The sequence below is a fragment of the Amblyomma americanum genome, chromosome 2 (genome assembly GCF_052857255.1).
Source record: "Amblyomma americanum isolate KBUSLIRL-KWMA chromosome 2, ASM5285725v1, whole genome shotgun sequence".
In the NCBI taxonomy this organism is placed as follows: Eukaryota; Metazoa; Arthropoda; class Arachnida; order Ixodida; family Ixodidae; genus Amblyomma; species Amblyomma americanum.
The window spans coordinates 55,903,842-55,922,260 of record NC_135498.1 but is presented as its reverse complement, the minus strand read 5'-3'; the positions used below and the strand labels follow the sequence as shown (position 1 = coordinate 55,922,260).

The window sequence follows — 18,419 nt, the reverse complement described above, 5'->3', positions numbered from 1 at the left end:
ACGATCAGCGATAATGCTGAAGATCGCAGCGAGTAGCAAAATATAAGCCTAACTTACCGATATAGTCTCCTGGATAACTCCGAGCTTTCATACTTCGCTTCAGTGTATGTCTTGGCACCCTTCTGCATTATATCACCTGTTCATTTTCATGGGTTTTCGCTCCCTGCTACGCACTGCTATGCCAAAGTACCACTTCGCGGTAAAAGTGAAGCTGTCGCTGGCATAACATGCTGTTTTACGTCCGTCGCACATCTGGTCATCTGCGCCCGTCTGCACGCGGGCGCTGATTGGGTCGGACTCACCATCATATGCCGACCGCGCTTGGCTTGGCGCGGCTGTGCGGTCGGCCACATCTTTTGCTGTTTGCAAGGCGGTTTGTGTTTAGCCTTGTTTACAACCGCTGTCATGTGGATGTCGCAAGCGCAGCCTTGTTTAGAACGGCTGTCATGAGGAGGTCGCAAGCGCGAGGCACAAGGCGGACAGGACAGTGAATACTGCTATGTTGAAAAAAAAAAAAAACAGGAGTCTTCGGAACGAAGGCGCTTCAGTTCTAAGCCAGTCTAGGCCACTACGGTCGTAGACAGGTGTCATTACTTTATTCACTCTTGTTTTCTGTTAATTTCTTAGGAAGACGAAAGTATAGTTACACCTTCTAATAGCGATGCAGCGATCGAATGTTACATGATTTGAACAATATTATTACTTTTTGTAAAAATTAAGCCGAGCCAAGTCATAAGTTGGATTGTTGTCTGCTACGGTACGGCGTCACAGCCTGTCTTAACGCAATGACAGTGCCAAGATTTTCAACATTCGTGCCCCTCTGGACGCAAATAGCAGACTGACGACCTGGGCGCATACCTCTGGGACTACAAGCCGCGCAAGGTCTGCTGAAATGTCTACGAACACGATGGTATGGGCGCGGACCACCTTGCGATTTACTCGCTGCCGCACCGCTCGCTGGCTGTCCAGTCAGCCTCCAAGGACGGTAACCTGGAACGATGTTTCAACAGCTCTACGCCCGTTCTACTTCATCGTGCACCCTGACATGTTTTGGAAGCATCCGACCGAGAAACAAACGAACGAGAACTCTCTCAAGCAGCTGAACGCCTACATAGATGCTCTGTTGCTGAAGCAGACAGCGAGACCACTGAACCTAAGCTTCTATCTGCGGCGTACGAACGCAACGGCTGTTCCACCGCAACCGTTCAAGAGCGTGGAGATTAAGCTCGTCAGTCAGAGCGTCCACACTACCGTGCACAATGTTTTGACGTCTTGCAGCCTTCCAACTGACAACCTGGACTCGCTCAATCCGAAACCGCAAGGAGCTCCTGCCGCTCACGACAAGCCGGGCAGTGAGCACAGAACGTCTTCGTCCGCAAGGTACGAGTATGAACCTCCCGTGGGGAACGACTTCCATGCTCGTCACGAGTGGACCGTGGAAGGCCGACCCAGCTGGCAGCTTGAACGCTTTCTGCGCGACAACGTCCGTACGGCCCGCGAGCGTTCGGCGCTGAGCGGGCCGGTCCGTGCCGAAGCGGTGCGACTTTCCAGAGAAGTCGTGACCGACCTGGGGCTCGAAGACCTGCGTTGGGAATGCGACTGGGGCTCGGGCCACTACCGCGGATCTCTCGAAAGCTTTCGTCGCCTGTGCCAGCAGCACCCCGACGTGGCGGCCAACCTTCGAGGGCGTACGGTGGTGCTCGGCAGGACCACGGGCGTCTCGCTGGACGGGCACGTCGTGCTGAGCATCGAGGACGTGCGCCACAGCTGGCTGTCTCTGCTCCGCACCCTGTCCCGGTATGACGCGTACGTGGAGCTGGTGCCGCCCGCCGAGCGCGCCCTGTCCGAGGCTCTGCGCGGCATCCGCGTCGAGCACCGCAGGTTCAAGCCGGCGGTGGCCGCCAAAGCGTACGTGCAGCAGCTGAGCAAGCTCACTGTGGCCCTACACAGGTGCGTGCTGCGTGGCATATGTTGGCGGCGAACTGCGTACGTATATATTACCTAGCAGGATCCTGCGATTTGGCTTTCCGCAAGACTACAACTTGATCTGTTTTTGCACTCGAACTTCGTATATTTTTGTGTGTGTCTGTAATTTGGCAAGCACTGATGGATGAGACTGAACCATGCAAAGAGGTGTCAGCTTGCAATGGGGGACGTTTGAAGGTTGGCTCAATATAAAGTGCATGCAAAATTAATGTGTAGCACAACATTGCCAAGAACATGAGGGGCCAATGGTCCAACCCCTGTTTATTTAAAACACTGCAATTTCATTGTGGTTTTCTTGGTTTAATTGAATAACCAACACCTTGTTTGTTAGTTCTGGCCATATGCAGTGTTGGCACAGGCAAGGCTTTAGCGATCGGACCATGCAATGCTTAACTCTGAGGTTGTGCTGGAACAGAAGAGTAGCAATTTGGGCCTGTTGGTAGGTCATGACGAGGTGTGGAAGCGCAAGAACATAAGGACACATCAGAGAAGTGGACGGGACGAGCGCTGGATTCATGGTTAGTATCAGTCATAGCAAAGGGTCCGATTTTTGCTTCTTCTCCAGGCACATCTGGGCCAAGGGTCTTCCCAGCGACTGGCCAACGCGACTTTCAGATCACCAGCTGGGTGTCGAATGTGAGGCAGGTCCTCTGATGCTTTCACCCACGGGCCAGTTTCTGGCCCCTGCTTCGTGCCCGCCGGCACTTCTTGTGGATTTTGTTGGATCCCGGCTGTCTGCAGCTGAGCAAAGACGGCTCCTGTACCGAACCCAGCGGCGCCTGGAGACAGAGCTGCATCAGCTCTGCATTGATGTGCTGCACCTGGAGTCTCTTTCCAAGGAGGACGACGTCACGCCAGACCGGATGGTGGTCTGCTGCGAGCGGCTCCTCAAAGCAGCCCTTTGGCTGGAACCACTGCTTGATGGCTGTCGTCTGCACGTGTCTCACTATTGCAGTGTCCTGCAAGATGGGCTCGTCTGCCTTCCATGGGATTGGCACGAGTAGAGAATTGCATGAATGTAGTGGGAGTGGCATGAATATAGTGATAGTGTGTGAAGGAAAACAGAGAGGAGGAGGAATAGCATCACAGGTTGTTTTTCGATTTCCTTTCCTTACTCAGGAATGAAATTCGGCAGAGCTCTTGAAAGTGCTTTTATGCGTAGGTTTAGATGTGTAGAATTCCAAAGGTTAACTCCTCATTGCTTTGTAAATGTATGCAGGAGTGTTCAGGATGTGTGTGGTGAAAGGTGCTGGCATGCAATCAGACTGCGAGTTGGAATGCTGAACAATGACATCACAGTGCTACTCAGAAAGACAGATCGTGTGATACAAAAATTGTATTGTTTCTAAAGGGCAGCTGCAACCTTATTCGTGGTAGCAGTATAAAAAAAAAAAAAGAGGTGAGAACTTTGCAAGGAGCACAGACTTTGGTCATATGTGAAAATTAAGCAAGGACAGCGCAGCCTCGGGAGAAAACCTTGACTAAACATGCTCCAAGAAGCAAATATTCATAGCCCACCTTCAGCTTTTCATTGCGAGAGCTTCATAGTACAATGCACTGCTTGGTGGGAAGGTATAAAAATGAGTGTCCATATAACACTGGAAATGTGGCAATTTAGTTCGGTTCTTGACGAGTTCCTAAACGTCTTATGTTTTCGTTCATAAAAAATTCTTTGGGACTTGAGTGCTATTTTCTATGCTTTGTGATTAAACTAACAGGCTTTCTTGCATGTGAAACAGGAATCTCCGAGAGCACTTCAAGTACAAACTCGGAGATTATTGTCCCTGAACTCATAGAATTTAAAAGAAGGTGATGCATTTCCTCCAGCCATGGTTATATACAGGCTTATTCCAAGCCTAGGCTAGGTCACAAGGTTTACTGTAAGGCGCTAATGTCTGGTGCAAGGGAATCTCTGCATTAACGTTAAGCAGTGGTCAAGAGATTGTTCTCTTTGTGCTCCCAGCAGTGGTAGCCTAATTTATGTCCTGAATTTGCATTTCGTGCCAGTTTTTACTATTACTATAACTGGTACACATGACCCTGGTGGCTACATTGCAGCCGGCATCAAGCAGTACTCATGGTGTATAGAGAGTGATGTCAAGAAGTTTGTCCAGATTACTTTGTAAAACAACACAAATGCTTTATTGATTGCCATTGCTAGTGAAAAAAATGTACAGCTTTGGACCATGAACATGAGAAATTGACCCAAATTAACATGTTGAAGATTTCCAACTACAGACAAGAGAAATGCTGACTCGATGACATAAAAGCAGTATTGGTCTCTCTTCAATAACTTGCAGTCCTTTCCGGTGCTTCTCAAGGTATTCATGTATATTCCGTGTTTACATGCTGCTGCAAAAGCTGCAGACAAGGACTGTTAAAACAGCTAAACTGTGCTCTGCAGTAATAAGAATTCAACTTGCACCGTTACACTTTCACAGCTTTAGTCTACTATTTCAATTCAATTCAATTTATTTTTCCATGTACACATGGTGAGGGTCGAGGGAAAAAAGCCAGAAATTGTGGCTTGACGTACCCCTCGGCCCCTACATTGCAGGGCAGCAGGCAACATGCAAATTGCGTACACAAGTAACGTCGCAAAATGCAAACAAGGTTTGTTAGAACGGTTGGTGCATCATTAAAAAAATAGCAAATAAAGCAACAGAAAAAATTACTTCATAGAAAAACAGGTCTTTGGTTATTCAAATCAGGTCAACACTTTATGGAACGAAAGAGATAAAGAAGCAGTGAAAGCATGGTGAAATCTAAAAAGTAGCACATACGTCCTGTATATCTTTGTGGCATGCTCGTGATACATGAACTTTTGCAGCATGAAACTTATTTAAAAGACGGGGCAACGTGTTTGCTAGGCTATATGCACCATATATTCTGCGGCATGTTGGAATATGCCAGTTTGCTGTGTCTGCTAGGGTAAACTTGCATATTTATTTATTTAATTCACATTTTGTTTTATGTCCTTATATCTTTCAGCCAGCCTAACATTAAACATTTCAGATACTTTTACGGCATTGAACCGGTGGAATAAATCACGTGTTTATATCAGGACAGACATTTAGTATTGCACATAGAGCCTTCTGTAAAACGTAAATCTTATTTTTATTGGTACCTGTAGTTGTTCCCCAAACTAAGTACGCATAGTTTACTCGGGACATAAAGAGCGAATTATACAGAAGTTACAGCTTGCCTGGCTATGAATGCTACCCAGGAAGTGTTAGCTGTTCATATCCCTTGAATTTCAGGATAATGCAATGGAACATTTTTTAAAAGCTGCGTGGTGCTCCAGCTTTATGCTACAACATTCAACTTTGCACCGTGGATAGTCCAGTTTTGCAAATTACAGAAAGCCAAGAGGAGATATAGTGTACCCACTGGTTTGCCATGACAACACAAAGGTCTGCCTAGCTTAATAGGGCTAGCCTCCAATGCTCTCTAACCTGACCTGTCAAAGCCATGTTTGAATACGGCAGTTTTTAATACGTTTATATGGGTTTGAATATGAGAGTCACACCTTGCAAAGCAGGTGCAGAACAAGTGCTGAAAATATAAAAACATACAACAGTAAATGTCAAACAAACGTGTCACAAGTATATGCACATGATCAAGACATGCAATGTTCACTGTGGTGTTTGCACATGAGACACACCTAAACGAGTAATTTGTGTATCACATCATGATGCATTGTGTCATAAGGACCACTCAAATGAACGTTGTATTGTTTCTACCTTCATATTACCAGTCTTCTGGCATATGCTATAATGAAGGCACTAGACAGAAACCACTGACTGCAAGCATTAAGGGCCAACAAGTGGTTTTGAGCTGGAAAGCACGGTTGAACCATGGTGACAGGTTCAAGGTGCAAGACGAGTGATTTATAATATCTGGTGACATTGTTCAAAAGGCACACAGACTGACTGCAAGGCATACAAGGCAAGGCACATGCTTTGTTGAATCTCAGTATTTCAAGCAAGTAGACTAGTTCAGCTTTAAGTGCTGACAGGTCGCCAATGATCTGCTTACATAAATTAATACAGATCCCTACAGACATTGCACAATGATTTACGAAACGAATGAATAACAAACCACACAGTGCGTGATAGTCAGAATGTCGGAACTTTTTGCCAACAACAGGGAAGCCCACAAGGAGTTTGTTAATGGAAAGTAGAAGTTTCATGTGAGGTACAAGAGGCGTGCTAGAGCTGTTGGAATAGTGGCTGTAATTTTTACTGGGTTCAATCGGTTTGTTGATGACCACTGTCTCAGAGATCATGTCGCGTGGAATGAAGCACACACCACACACGAGGTTTTCATGTTTGTTGCAAAGGAACAGTGTGCATCAGTTCAGTGTTTGTCAGTGCAATCTGACGATTAACAGTGTGATAATACTTGTATAATGCAAGGAATCAGTGCGCCCTGGAAGACCATGTGGCTGGCATGCAGACAACGATAAGTTCCTTTTGCCACTTGTTGCTTGATTGGTCAGGCAGTGACATCACAGAAAAGACGTACACGTATCTTGACTGCAAATAGCACGCTAAAAGCACTCCAGGGACAATTCATTTGCTTACTGTAGATGTACATTGTGCTTTGAGCTATGGCATGGCACTTGTATTGGCTGCACAAGCCTCAATCTCTCAGGTGAGCAACATGAACAGCAGAGCCCGCAGCTTCCAATATGTGCAGCAGGCTTCACAGCCATGTTTTAAGACAAGATCACACTCCATCTTCACATGCAGTTTGGTTACTGGGTTCTTGCTTGTTGGTCCCAATGGCTTCCACTGGAGTTCCCATGGACGTCAAAGAAAAAAAAAAAAAGGCGGGATAAAAGCTCACACACTATGACATGACTTTGCTTTGTCATGGTGGTTGACCTGCCTGCACAGGTCAACTCACAGAACGTGTAAGAAAAGGCACGTTAACACAGTTAGCGATAGATTGGTGCGACAAAAGGAAATAACGGTGTGCAACTTCATGTCCTCTCTTTCCTGCATGCAATGAATGAAATTACGGCATCAATTACAATACACATTGGACACGGCAATGGGCCTACAGGTATTTCTGATTTTGCACAAGCCGGTTTTCTAATGAGCTGATACATATGCTACTTCTCCTTCCAATTTATCAGGTGCTTACTGTTTCATAACCACTATTTGGCTCTTTTTCCAAATTCGTGAGCACAGAAAGGGTGGTAAGGTCGACTTTGGGGGTGGCGACCATTTCCTGACTTTCCTCACACATGCACTGATAGTTTTCATCTACAGATGCTGCCCGCCGAGTCATTTGAGTAACTCAGGTGGAACGCTGGTTGGCATCGTTTATGGTCAGAACTAGGGCGGTATCTGATCACCTTCGAACCTCTGACTTTCGTTCTTGATCAAAGAAAACATTCTTGTGAACATAAAAGGCTGACTTGAGGAGATTTATAGTTGAATCAATTCGGCATGCACTTACATATAATACAACAGTCATGCCAAGGATATGTGCTTGTAGCACATCATAAGCATCTAAGGTGCAAACTATGGCAGCTCATTCCATGTATTTTGCAATATGCAGAGGTCACAAGATAATTTTATGGCTGTAGCATCCTGTGCCTTACACTTCCTTCAACAAAATTCCCTTCTGTGCTACAGTTTTGACATTTGATGCAGAAAAAATTGTGTGAAGATGCTTTGCGACTCTGTTGACAGCCAATAAACATTACCAGCACTATTCCCTGCTGCCTGTCGTGCAGTTTTCACTGCTATGCCAGGATAAAAGTGATGGCAGGGAATCATGCATGCCTTTGAATATGTTATAAGGGTACAATAATATGCCACTGTTATGTATGTCATGTTAGGATTGCTACAGTGACTGAAGACATGTTAAGGTATTGTGCTGAAATTTTGTCTTTCCTTGAAAGGATTGAAAATATCTTCAAAGATGAAGGCAAACAAGCATAAGAAAGATGATGACAGACGCTTATATCACAACTGCTATAGAGCCTACAGCTTCCACTACACTATTTGTTTCTCCGATTTCATGCTTGCTGCCGTTTAAGCACTTTATAGTGCACTGATCCTGCTCTCTTATCCAGCCAGTCTAAAAGATAAGGGAGCACAATGTGTCTGTGGTGCGTGGATGAGCACATGAAGTATCGGAGACAGATATTACATCAGAAACTCTTAAAGAGGGCAGTATAAGGGAGTGGAGGATCAGCTGCACATGCAGAGGGTGTCTATTACAAAGTGGCAAATTATCCCCAAAGGAGGCACCCCCAACCAATGTCATCGACCAGCTGTCATGATGTCGTGGCTAATCCCCACGCACCTGCTAGCGTGACATCCCAAGGGGGTTGGCAGGTGCAAGGAAATTAACCACAGATTAACCACATCAACCACTGTGTCATGACGGTCGGCTGATGCCATTGGCTGGAGGGCCTCTTTGAGTGGGATTTACCGCTTTGCTCTTGAGTTGTATCTGACTATAGTTGAAAAAAAAAAAAACAACTCAGACTTTTCAATCTCCACAGGTGTGATGAAATGGCAGCAATAGGTGCTGCTGAGAATTGGATATGTAATTCATTGGATGCTAGCTGCAGCTTCCATAAGGCTGCCATATTTTATCAAGATGGAGGGCAATCAAATGTTGGAATCATCTTTGCATTAAAAACATCCAGTGATCAGTATAAAAGAAACAAGCTTGGGCTCTTCATAGTACGATGGTATTGATATTACGGCAACAAAACGGCCATTCTAAGATACCCCTTTTCATTCCAATATACTTTCACTTCTTCCAGCAACAGAAAAAACGATACTCAAAGGTCTCGCCGAACCTTGTTACAATGCCCGACTACCTCTGACTGACAAAAGTAGCGCTGTATGAAGGAAGCTTACATTAGTAAAAGCAATACACACGCATTTCTTCAAATGACATAAGAACCAATACATTATTTTCTAACATGACAAAACTGCTTTATCATGCAGCCATGTGGAATTTAGATTCAAGGGCTTTGTGCCCATACTGCTTTACAAGGTGTGCTGAACAAACCCCAGGACACATAAATGTGTTTGAAGAGAACTTGCAAACCCTACATCCATGATGTAAGTGGTTAACAATTTACAGTGTCGTGCAGCTAGCCACACATCCACTGCTTACATGGACTTACTGTTTCCAGTAGAACAAACTGAGACTGCATTATAATTGACAACCATGATGACTACAAAACTACATACATTAATTTGTTATTAATCCCTGAAGGTGTTCATGAGCACTTAAAAAATGAATATCTGCTAGGCACAACCAGTAAATGTGCAGATACATACCATATTTGTGCGGGTAAGAGCCGCACATTTTGAAAAATAATTTTGGCGTGTTTAGGCCCTTAACCAAATAAGGGGTGTTGCAGTTCAATATTCAAGCTATAGTTTGGGAAAACTGCTTTACTGGCCCATACAGTCCGATGCTAGACATGGCGCCTAGGTGCCTATATGGCACCCACACAACTGTGACCCTTACCCACATACATACAGTAGGTGCCTTGAGTCATAATGAACCCAGGCCATCAGATGGCCAAAGGCAGCCTGAGATATCAGCGGTACTTTGTTTACAGGTTTCGCTTTCACATACATGTCCATCTATTTGTCTCTACGACTTGTTCAAATGTTGACAATACTGTTATTTTTAGAGTCTGCACTATATATATATATATATATATATATATATATATATATATATATATATATATATATATATATATATAGTTCTTCCTACATGGTAGCAACCCCATCGTTAACCTGACACTGCATCGTTACTGCAGATAACCTTGGCCTGCTAATAAAACCACATTATTGGCGTTGTTAAGGGGGGGACACTGGTCTTTGGGATCAAAAAATGACTCCAAAATCAATTTTTTAAAAATGTCATTTTTGGAGCCTACAGCTACTATTGTTCAACTCTACCAGTTTTCTCCTCCAGGGAATTTGTATTTTGACCATAATATTAAATTTAGATCACTGTGTGGGCTCAATTTGTGTAGGAGCAGGCGATTTAACACCATGAAAATTTTGGACACCAGGCTGTCTTAGTACGTCAATATCTCAACGTCTAGGACAGACAGACATGTCATACTGTTTGCTAAGGGAAGCTGAAGGCACAATGTATGCAATAATCGAAGCACAATTGTTCAATCATGAATTTATAATTTTGCAAAGTTTATCAATGCATGATATTCACATTTTGAATGCTGCTATTCTAAGTGCTGTAAAGTTACTAATGAGGGCAAAATGGAAAAACTGCTTTGATAATTGCACTCTTTACTCACTGTACTGTGTAGCCATGGGTTAAAAATTATATTTTATTGAGCCATTTTTCTGTACTGAGGTACTAATAAATGACTAATTAAAATTAATTATCTTAGTAAATAATGAATCAATTAGAAAAACATTTCTATATTTGAAATCAGTATAAAAACTGAGCAAGGTGACACAGTTTCATTAGGATTGGACTAAAAATAAGAAAAATAGGTCTAAGACCAGTGTCGCTCCTTAAAGGGACTATACAATGAATAAAAAGTCGCTTGTAAATGTTTTCAATGCTTAGAAATGAAGCTAAGAAGCATTCACACCAAGTATGAGTCTTCGGAACTGAGCCGGCAATGTATTCTGAATTTTTAAAAACCGTGTTTTTCAAAATTCGCGGGCCGATTGGTGTGCTCGTAGTGACCGATTTTGAAACTAAAATCGTGAAAAAAGACGTCGCTGTACCCATGACGTCGCCAGGCCACCACACGCTCTCATTCGCTGGAGCCGCGGCAGCTACGACGTCACAGGCGCACTTCCGGTAGCCGTGAAAATCGTCTGCTCGTGCTGCCGCACGACCCTCTCGAGCAAGTGTGAGCGAGGACATTGCCTTCGCGCGTATGGTTTCAATTTTCCTCTGCCGCCTCCTTCTGTCGGGTGTTCTGGAGCCACTTGCAATGGCTCGTCGAGTCGCTACTGTCGTCGCTGGCATTCAGCCGGTACGGCGTGAACCCATAGGGCTCGATGCCCATCGCGGCTGTAAGAGCGAGCAGTCGCGCCTCGAGATCCGGGTCCATTACTGCTAACTACAACAGACGACAAGCAAAGAAACCCCCCGCGCGCCGCAATCACGCCACCGATGCTGTTGCTGGGGTGCTAGGAGCGGCAACCGAAAGTTGCAGAAGGAACGTCAGCGGATGACGTGTTCATGGGCGGGGCCCAGTCCCAAAGCTGTTTTCTTTATTTTTGTCTGGTGCTCCAAGTGTACAAGTTGAGGGGGGAGAGGAGGAGCGTAATTTTTAATCGTCTATATCTTCGTTGTTATTGATGCTAGCTCAAAAATTCTTGCGTTGGGGTGACGAGTGATGAAATGCCCATCTCTCGTCTGCTTTACGTAATCTCAATTAATTTATTGCATAGTCCCTTTAAGGGAGCGACTTGTGAGCCAAAACCACCCTGTTGTCTCCGCTTCCTTCATCTGTCATCCCATAAGTGCAGTTTTACCCTGAACACGTGTGCCTTTTTATTCAAATTTCTGGTAAAATTTGGCTTTAATGAAATAAATTCCGAATTTCAAACAAGATCTTTGCTCAAAATTTGCATAATTTAGTTAGCACTATTGTTTTGTACGGCACCACTTTGCAAGCCCATAGTTTCAGCAGAAAAAAAAAATTAAAACCAAGAACCCTGAAAGGTGGTCATTTTCCGCTTGGTCAGGAAAGAGTTAAGTTGCCCTCAAGAAATGCTACTGCCAGTAATTCCATCCACCTTGTCTCGACAAAAGAAACAGCATGTTATAGTGACTAATGCCATTCAATGGCAAGGAGGCTGGGCATATCTATTAAATGCAGCTTAAAAAAATATCCACCAATAAAATAAAACAAAACATAAAACCCAAGAAGCTCTAAAACCCACAGTTCTTCATGACGCCAACATAGCATTCAATAAATGTGCAGTTTTGAAGAGCAATACCAAAACTTAACTTGTTCAGTGCAAGGGCAATATTCTCTCAGTTATCAAAACAACAAAAGGAATACCATGAAGGCTGTGAAGAAATAGGAATTAAGCACACCTCACACGAGTCACAGATACCTGCACTGAACATAGATGTTGTGAAGCGGCAATGGTATGATGTTTCCAAACACCAGGATGCAAGCACATTTAAACCTGAATCAGAAACATGTTCTTCCAGGCATGGCTTTTAGGCCAGAACTGCATTTTTACTAGCCTCATGCATCTAGTGCACCAAGAAGGGGGGCGAGGATGATAAAAAAGAGTATGCAAGCAAGGGAGCACAGCCAATGGCTACAAAGCAATGGTACACTGTTACAGCTTTCATTCGTAGCCATTGCCTGCACTCGGGTGGGTAATGAGTAGCTACCCCGTTGCTCGATACCCGCTCGACCTAGGGATATTCTTCTAAACACTTTGGACTAGGGGCATACGCAGTGATGCAACAACTTATCGACAGCAGTGGTGTGCAAGATATGTAACGAGGCCTGGCTAAGTGCTTGAAATAATCGCATTTACGCAAGCAGCAACTCCAAGCATCTTTGGCTTTGGTCCCACATTGGGTTGTTGCATAGTAGCCAGCAAAGGGATAGTACCATTAAAGAAAGAGCAGTCATGCTTAATTATATGCATTCACAGTAAACAAAGAGTCACCTCTGCGCATGCTATGGTGCTGCTGCTTTTCATGCCACGGGATGGCAGCGATCAAGATTTGTGAGTGCAAGCTTTTAAGATGCCCAAGCCCATAGTGCCATGTGCAACCTCACCGTGCAGCCCTCCACAAGGTACTCACGGCTGCTGCACTGAAACTCCACTTAAATGAACTTCATAACTGGGCAAGCTCTCATATATTGTACTGGCAGGAGAGATGCAAATAAAGTGCAAAATTGCACTTTGCAGTAGCTATGCATAGTATTCCATGCAAGCATCCCAGCTCACTTTAACAAATCTGTTCTACAAATTAAAAAAGAAAATCTGCACTGGAACCACATGTAACCATTATATTACATTAAAAAATTTATGGTGAAGACTAGGCACAACTTCCCATGACTAAGAGCAGAAGCAGGATGAGGCAGTGGTTTAATACTTGCCCTATTTTGCTTCCACACTTTGTCCTGGCTGGCTGTGTCTAGTTCTAGTTCTTATTGTTGCCACATACCATTTGACCCAAGAACCTGTACTTCCCAGCAACCCATACACTTATCACACGATTTTGGTTGTCAGCTACTGCACACTGAAACTTGTGAATACGTTATGACAACATTTTGCCCACTGTCCTTAGATTTGAAAATGGGGGCTGTCACCTCAATAAGCGTTACAATATCAATTTTGTAATATACAGTCACAACATGTCAACTAGGTGTGCTGTTTGTTATCTGCTGCGACAAGTATGACCATAAGCCTTGTCCAGTCCCGTGCAAAAGTTTCACAGCATTTTCACTGCCATGCTACGGTGCCAATGGTAGTTCCACCTTTTACTGCTTGCATGAGGACTGTTATCAAGCTGTATAATATTGCCACACCGCTGACACTCTCTTGGTGCCACCTTGTGGCCGAACCTTATAGCTTAGCGCGTAGCCGAGCGTCTTCTTTGTCTTGAATGAGCGCAGCTGTTCGGTGATCCTCGCCCCAGTAAACGGCTGTGCTGTCTTGCTTCTTGCTAGATTTTTTCAGTTACAATATCGCGATACCTGTTTTAGTACTGTAAAGAAGTGCGCCTGTGTGCAAAAGGCTGTTAAGTACTGCGCAACCTCAATGCTCGGCTGCATGAACTATAGAGAAATGGGAAACTAGGAAGCATGCTCATTAGCATTTTGAAAATACTACATTGAGCAAAGCTATAAACAGGGTTCTCTGTAATCCCATTTAGGTTCAGCACATGTGCCCAGGAAACAGAAGTATACAGGCACCTTATGAAGACATGACAAGACAAAGCTGACACACACGTGCTGATTTACAGTTATGGCTCATGATACATGACATAATGTCAGCCATCATAAGTGATCGGATATAATATTCACTGCCAATTAGAAAAAAAAATCGAAGGCATGATGTGATGGACATCACGAGAAAGTATAGCAGACCAATCCAAGTTCACTCACAACAGGAAATGAAAATGTGGATGATGGTTTACATTCAGAATGTAAACCTATTTAGGACAGCACAGAGCTTAATAAGGCTGAGTTGTAAGTCACCACTGCATGCATGTAGTCATTGCCTTTGTCTAACATCAGCCTTCATTACTATCCTTCCTGTCTTTACTTTACCCTATCTGTCACCCTTGCCATTCCTTTTAGCTTGGCTGGCTGCTGCATGTCAGGTGTCCAAGAAACAAGTGGCAGTTCCTGTGGCCTGAAAACATCCTTAATGTTCCTTAATTCTGGTTATTCAGTGTTCTTTAACGTTCCCTCTTACTTGAATTACTGCTATATAAAACATTAATACGATCCAAACTCGAGTATGTGACACTGGTATAGGATCATGCTCATGAGAACTTAATTTGTGATCTCGAGATGGTGCAGAATAATTCTGTATGTTCTACCCTTGCTAACTACAAGCACGCACCTAGTATAACTACTGTGAAATCTAATCTCTGCCTCCCATTGCTCACATCGCGTAGAAAAGTTCCGTATCGCCCTGTTCCAAAAATTGTACCATCATCCCACTCTATGTGAATGCCTCATCCCCCCAGCCAATTTATGCATCCCACCGCATTGATCATCATCACAAAGCCAGAATTATAGCATGAAACACAAAACGCTTCTCGCAATCATTCCTGCTGCGAAAGTTATGTGACTGGAGCCACCTTCCTGCAGAAGTTGTTGACATAAACAATTAAGAGCAGTTTCGCGAAGCACTAGCTTACTTCGTATATTCAGGTGATATTTAATGTTGATGTAACCAGTACTTTTTCTTCTCAATTTTTTTATATTTATCACTCCCTCTGTGTAATGAGTTTATGATTTATAGTTTATCACGGTTTAACGTCCCAAAGTGACTCGGGCTATGAGGGATGCCGTAGTGAAGGGCTCCGGTAACCTCGACCACCTGCGGTTCTTTAACGCGCACTGACACCCCACAGTACACAGGCCTCTAGAATTTTGCCTCCATCGAAATTCGACTGCCACGGCTGGGACCAAACCTGCGTCTTTCAGGTCAGCAGCCGAGCACCATAACAACTGAGCCAACGCAGCAGCATCCCCTGTAATGCCTCTGGCCCTGAGAGATAATACAAACAAACAAACAAACAAACAAACAAACAAACAAACAAACAAACAAACAAACAAACAAACAAACAAACAAACAAACAATTTTGCATTTTATACAAATGCCTGTCACAGCAGCCTCATTCTCCCTTCCTGCTATGTCTGCACTGCGCTGTGGCATCAACTAGCCTGACTGCTCATCTCAGCTTAATCTCTCTCTCTCTCTCTCATGCACGCACAGTGCAACGTTCATTCACGTGGAGTTTCAAAGAGCAGCGTGCAACCTTGTCGTGCCCATCACCAAACAGCGACGTGCCAGCCGTGCAGAGAGCCTTTGCCACAGCCTGCAAAAGCCTCACCTGCAGGGTGAATGCGCTACACCCACGTCAGGAGCAGAGTAGCGGTAGTAAGTGGAAGGGCGCAGCGACTCCAGTGACTCTCCAGCAGACACTGCTCTCCCCATGTTTAAAAGAGAGCCCCCCTTAGTTGCTCAGCAGTAGCTGGCTCATGGGCAGCGATCAAAGACAAAAGGCGCTGTGAAATCATGAAAGCTTGCTAGTGAGTAGAAGATACAAAAAATCATGAAAGCTTGCAAGTGAGTAGAAGATACAAAATGTGCAGTGGAAAACTATGCAAAGGCCAGAAAATCTGTCTGAAAAAACCAGCATTAGTTCATCCTATATTAGCAATAAGCTCATCATAAAGTAAGGCTTGTAGTGTTAATGTTGGTCCTACTTAGGAGTTCTACATCTCTTTTCAGACAAACAATAGATTAGTTTAAAAATTCTACCGCTGCTCTTATAAATGGTGACATGCGCCCATTTCCTTTAAAGAAGTAAGTGGTCATAGGATAAACGATAGTGCTAAAATGTCAACACATGAGCATTTGCCAGAACATAACATGTGCAAATTAAAACCTTTAGGCCACAAGCTGCTTCGCCAGTAGCAAGCAACTTTGGCAACTTTACAGATAGCCAAGCACAATCTGAATTTCTTGAAACCAGTGGCCTTGGCTAGTGGTGAAGCCAGAAATATCTACATGAAAGGAGGCATAAGACTTTGTGGAAAAAGGGCATACTGAAACTTAGCTGTCAGTAAGCCCCATTAAGCAAGCTGAATGACACTTCAGGTGGAGGTCTGGGCTCCAGCTAGTTGGCTACCACCTTTTCGTCATAACCACATGTGTAGAGTCGTCAGCAATGTGAGAGAGAACAAAGAGAATTCGTTCATTGATATCCATAATTGTGTTTGACAAGAGCATTTTTTTTTGTCAGTTTTCTAACTAGATATCCTCTTGGCATAAAACATCTAAAAGTCACTCTCAAATTTAGTGGAGAAATAACCCAAAAATTTGCAATTTTCTAAAAAAGTTTGTTCCCTCTCATACTGCTCACGACTGTACACCTTTGGTCAAAAACTGCCAGGCCGCATGGTTCACTCTTCAGTCAAGTAGTGGGGGCCCTTATGACAGCTTTGAAGCTATAGGTCTCTGCCGAGTGAGAAAGAACCCTTGTCCTCAACTTTTAACACTATTTGGCTTTTTAAGGTTCAGTTATGGTTCTAAATTGCAGTTCAAGAGCAAACACTGCCACCTGATGACTTTTGATTGAGGCTGTACTTAGCAACGGCAGCACACTTACACGCCTGCTGTCACAGTGGAGCATGTATTGCTAACAATAGTGACAGTGTTACACTCTTATGACAGCAATTGCCTGTTTTGCTGCAAAATCTTGCCCAACATCATCACTGTGTTGATCCATCGGTGACTGATCTTTCTCCAATATCTGTCCCAGTTTTACTCTGTGTTGTAGCCTTTGCTTTCCCTAACATTTTCAAAGAGATAAAAAAAAGTATGCACGCTTACGTTTTTCCCGAATCCCACGGCCAAAGTTGCGCACCACGATGCCCATGTTGATTGCAAGCAGCACCCGAATCAGCAGGGCCACTACAGCACATGCCACTGTGGCTCGGTAGAGTGCCGTCTCTGCTTCATTTTTCTTCAGCTGCAAAGAAGAGTATCAAGCTTCGTTCAACTGGGAAAGTGGTATTCACTCAGGAGGCACTCACCGGCTAGGCTTCACTGCCTGTCAATCCACTCAATAGAGAATGTCTCTATTTTGACAGAGCCCACTCAGAATGATCATGCAGCTAATTCAAAAGAGTAAATTTTGCCTTTTTTATTACTTTTGGGCACTTTTTGTGGATTTGTTACATGCCAACAGTATGGCTCCAGCGACTAACTGGTGCAAGAAATTAAGTTAACCTGTGTGGCAAAACACCAGTTTTACATAATTTCAAAGACAGGCTCATAGCTAGTGTTACGTGAAAAAGTCTGATTTCTGATTGAGGGTTGTAATTCCTACACTGTACTGCAGAATATTGGTTGTCATTGTTTCATGACACACTTTTCTTTCACCAAACACTAATGTAACGCAAACTTGAAGATTAAGCTAGGATTTATATTTAGATCTTTTGAGTTATCAACCAACGCAGTTACAACATGGTTGCCAATTGAACTTTTAGATGTTTCAGGTCATCAACCAATCCAATCACAACATGGTCACCAATTTAACGCACACAGCTTTTTAACCTCTGGAAACTGTCATGCAGAAACACTGCCAAGGCATGCGTTAGAAGCAAAATCTTCTGTAAAAAAATAAACAAATAAATTTTTGAAACACATTTAGAAAAAAACGACCATGGTGTCAGCTATCATGCAATAACTGTATTCATACTGCACTTCCCACAGAAAACTTCCTTGTTCCACTAGGAAACAATTCTGACGACTGCTGCAGCTCGCACAATTCTTCCTGGAGCAAAGGGCTAAGTGTGGTGCCTCCTCATTTACCATGCCTACAAAATGACTGTGTCCACTCCCAGCACCTGCCGATAAGCGTGTGCAAACAGCGATATTTTTATTCTGAAGCAAATATAGAGCAAACAATTTTCTGCTAGAATGCATTTCAAATCAAAGTGGTTGACACTGAATTGGAGGGAACATTCTGCGGTCACCAAAATGAAATAAGCTGACACAATGAACTTCCACAAGCTGCATGTTGAACGAGCTTAGAAAGCAATCTTCTCAAAATGGATGGAGACACCATGTAGCTATGATAACATGAACTGATAACAAGATAAACACTGGTAAAAGAGTGCAGAAAAGCATGTTTGGGGTCAGCTTAATGGGTGTTAGGCAAGCCCA

General features: G+C 43.8%; 3 protein-coding genes across 5 annotated transcripts in view; 1 reads left to right on the top strand and 2 right to left on the bottom strand.

The window, feature by feature from the left end:
* Positions 1-472, bottom strand: part of Smg5 (Smg5 nonsense mediated mRNA decay factor) — a 37,445-nt gene extending 36,973 nt beyond the window's left edge. The window contains exon 1 of one of the 2 annotated variants that reach the window (XM_077654402.1): positions 58-472. In XM_077654402.1, coding sequence (XP_077510528.1) covers positions 58-128 — 71 coding nt within the window. In that variant the 5' untranslated portion in view covers positions 129-472. The remainder of the gene's footprint in view (positions 1-57) is intronic. The other variant, XM_077654403.1, reaches the window with a different exon arrangement.
* Positions 473-744: 272 nt separating this feature from the next.
* LOC144121284 (T-cell activation inhibitor, mitochondrial) lies at positions 745-7,713 on the top strand. Its single transcript, XM_077654404.1, has 2 exons — positions 745-1,950; positions 2,552-7,713. Exons 1-2 carry the CDS (start codon positions 893-895, stop codon positions 2,988-2,990), a joined length of 1,497 nt encoding a protein of 498 aa, XP_077510530.1. The 5' UTR covers positions 745-892; the 3' UTR covers positions 2,991-7,713.
* Positions 4,106-18,419, bottom strand: part of LOC144121285 (uncharacterized) — a 27,679-nt gene continuing 13,365 nt past the window's right edge. The window contains exons 7-9 of one of the 2 annotated variants that reach the window (XM_077654405.1): positions 17,082-17,220; positions 15,577-15,667; positions 4,833-6,782 (exon numbers count right to left, since the gene is read on the bottom strand). In XM_077654405.1, coding sequence (XP_077510531.1) covers positions 6,746-6,782; positions 15,577-15,667; positions 17,082-17,220 — 267 coding nt within the window. In that variant the 3' untranslated portion in view covers positions 4,833-6,745. Of the gene's footprint in view, positions 6,783-15,576; positions 15,668-17,081; positions 17,221-18,419 lie in introns of both variants that reach the window. The other variant, XM_077654406.1, reaches the window with a different exon arrangement.

Coding starts and splice junctions, on each gene's coding strand:
- LOC144121284 (XM_077654404.1), top strand. CDS start 893: ATGTCTACGAACACGATGGTATGGGCGCGGACCACCTTGCGATTTACT. Junction 1,951..2,551: donor CTCACTGTGGCCCTACACAG/GTGCGTGCTGCG, acceptor CTTCTTCTCCAG/GCACATCTGGGCCAAGGGTC.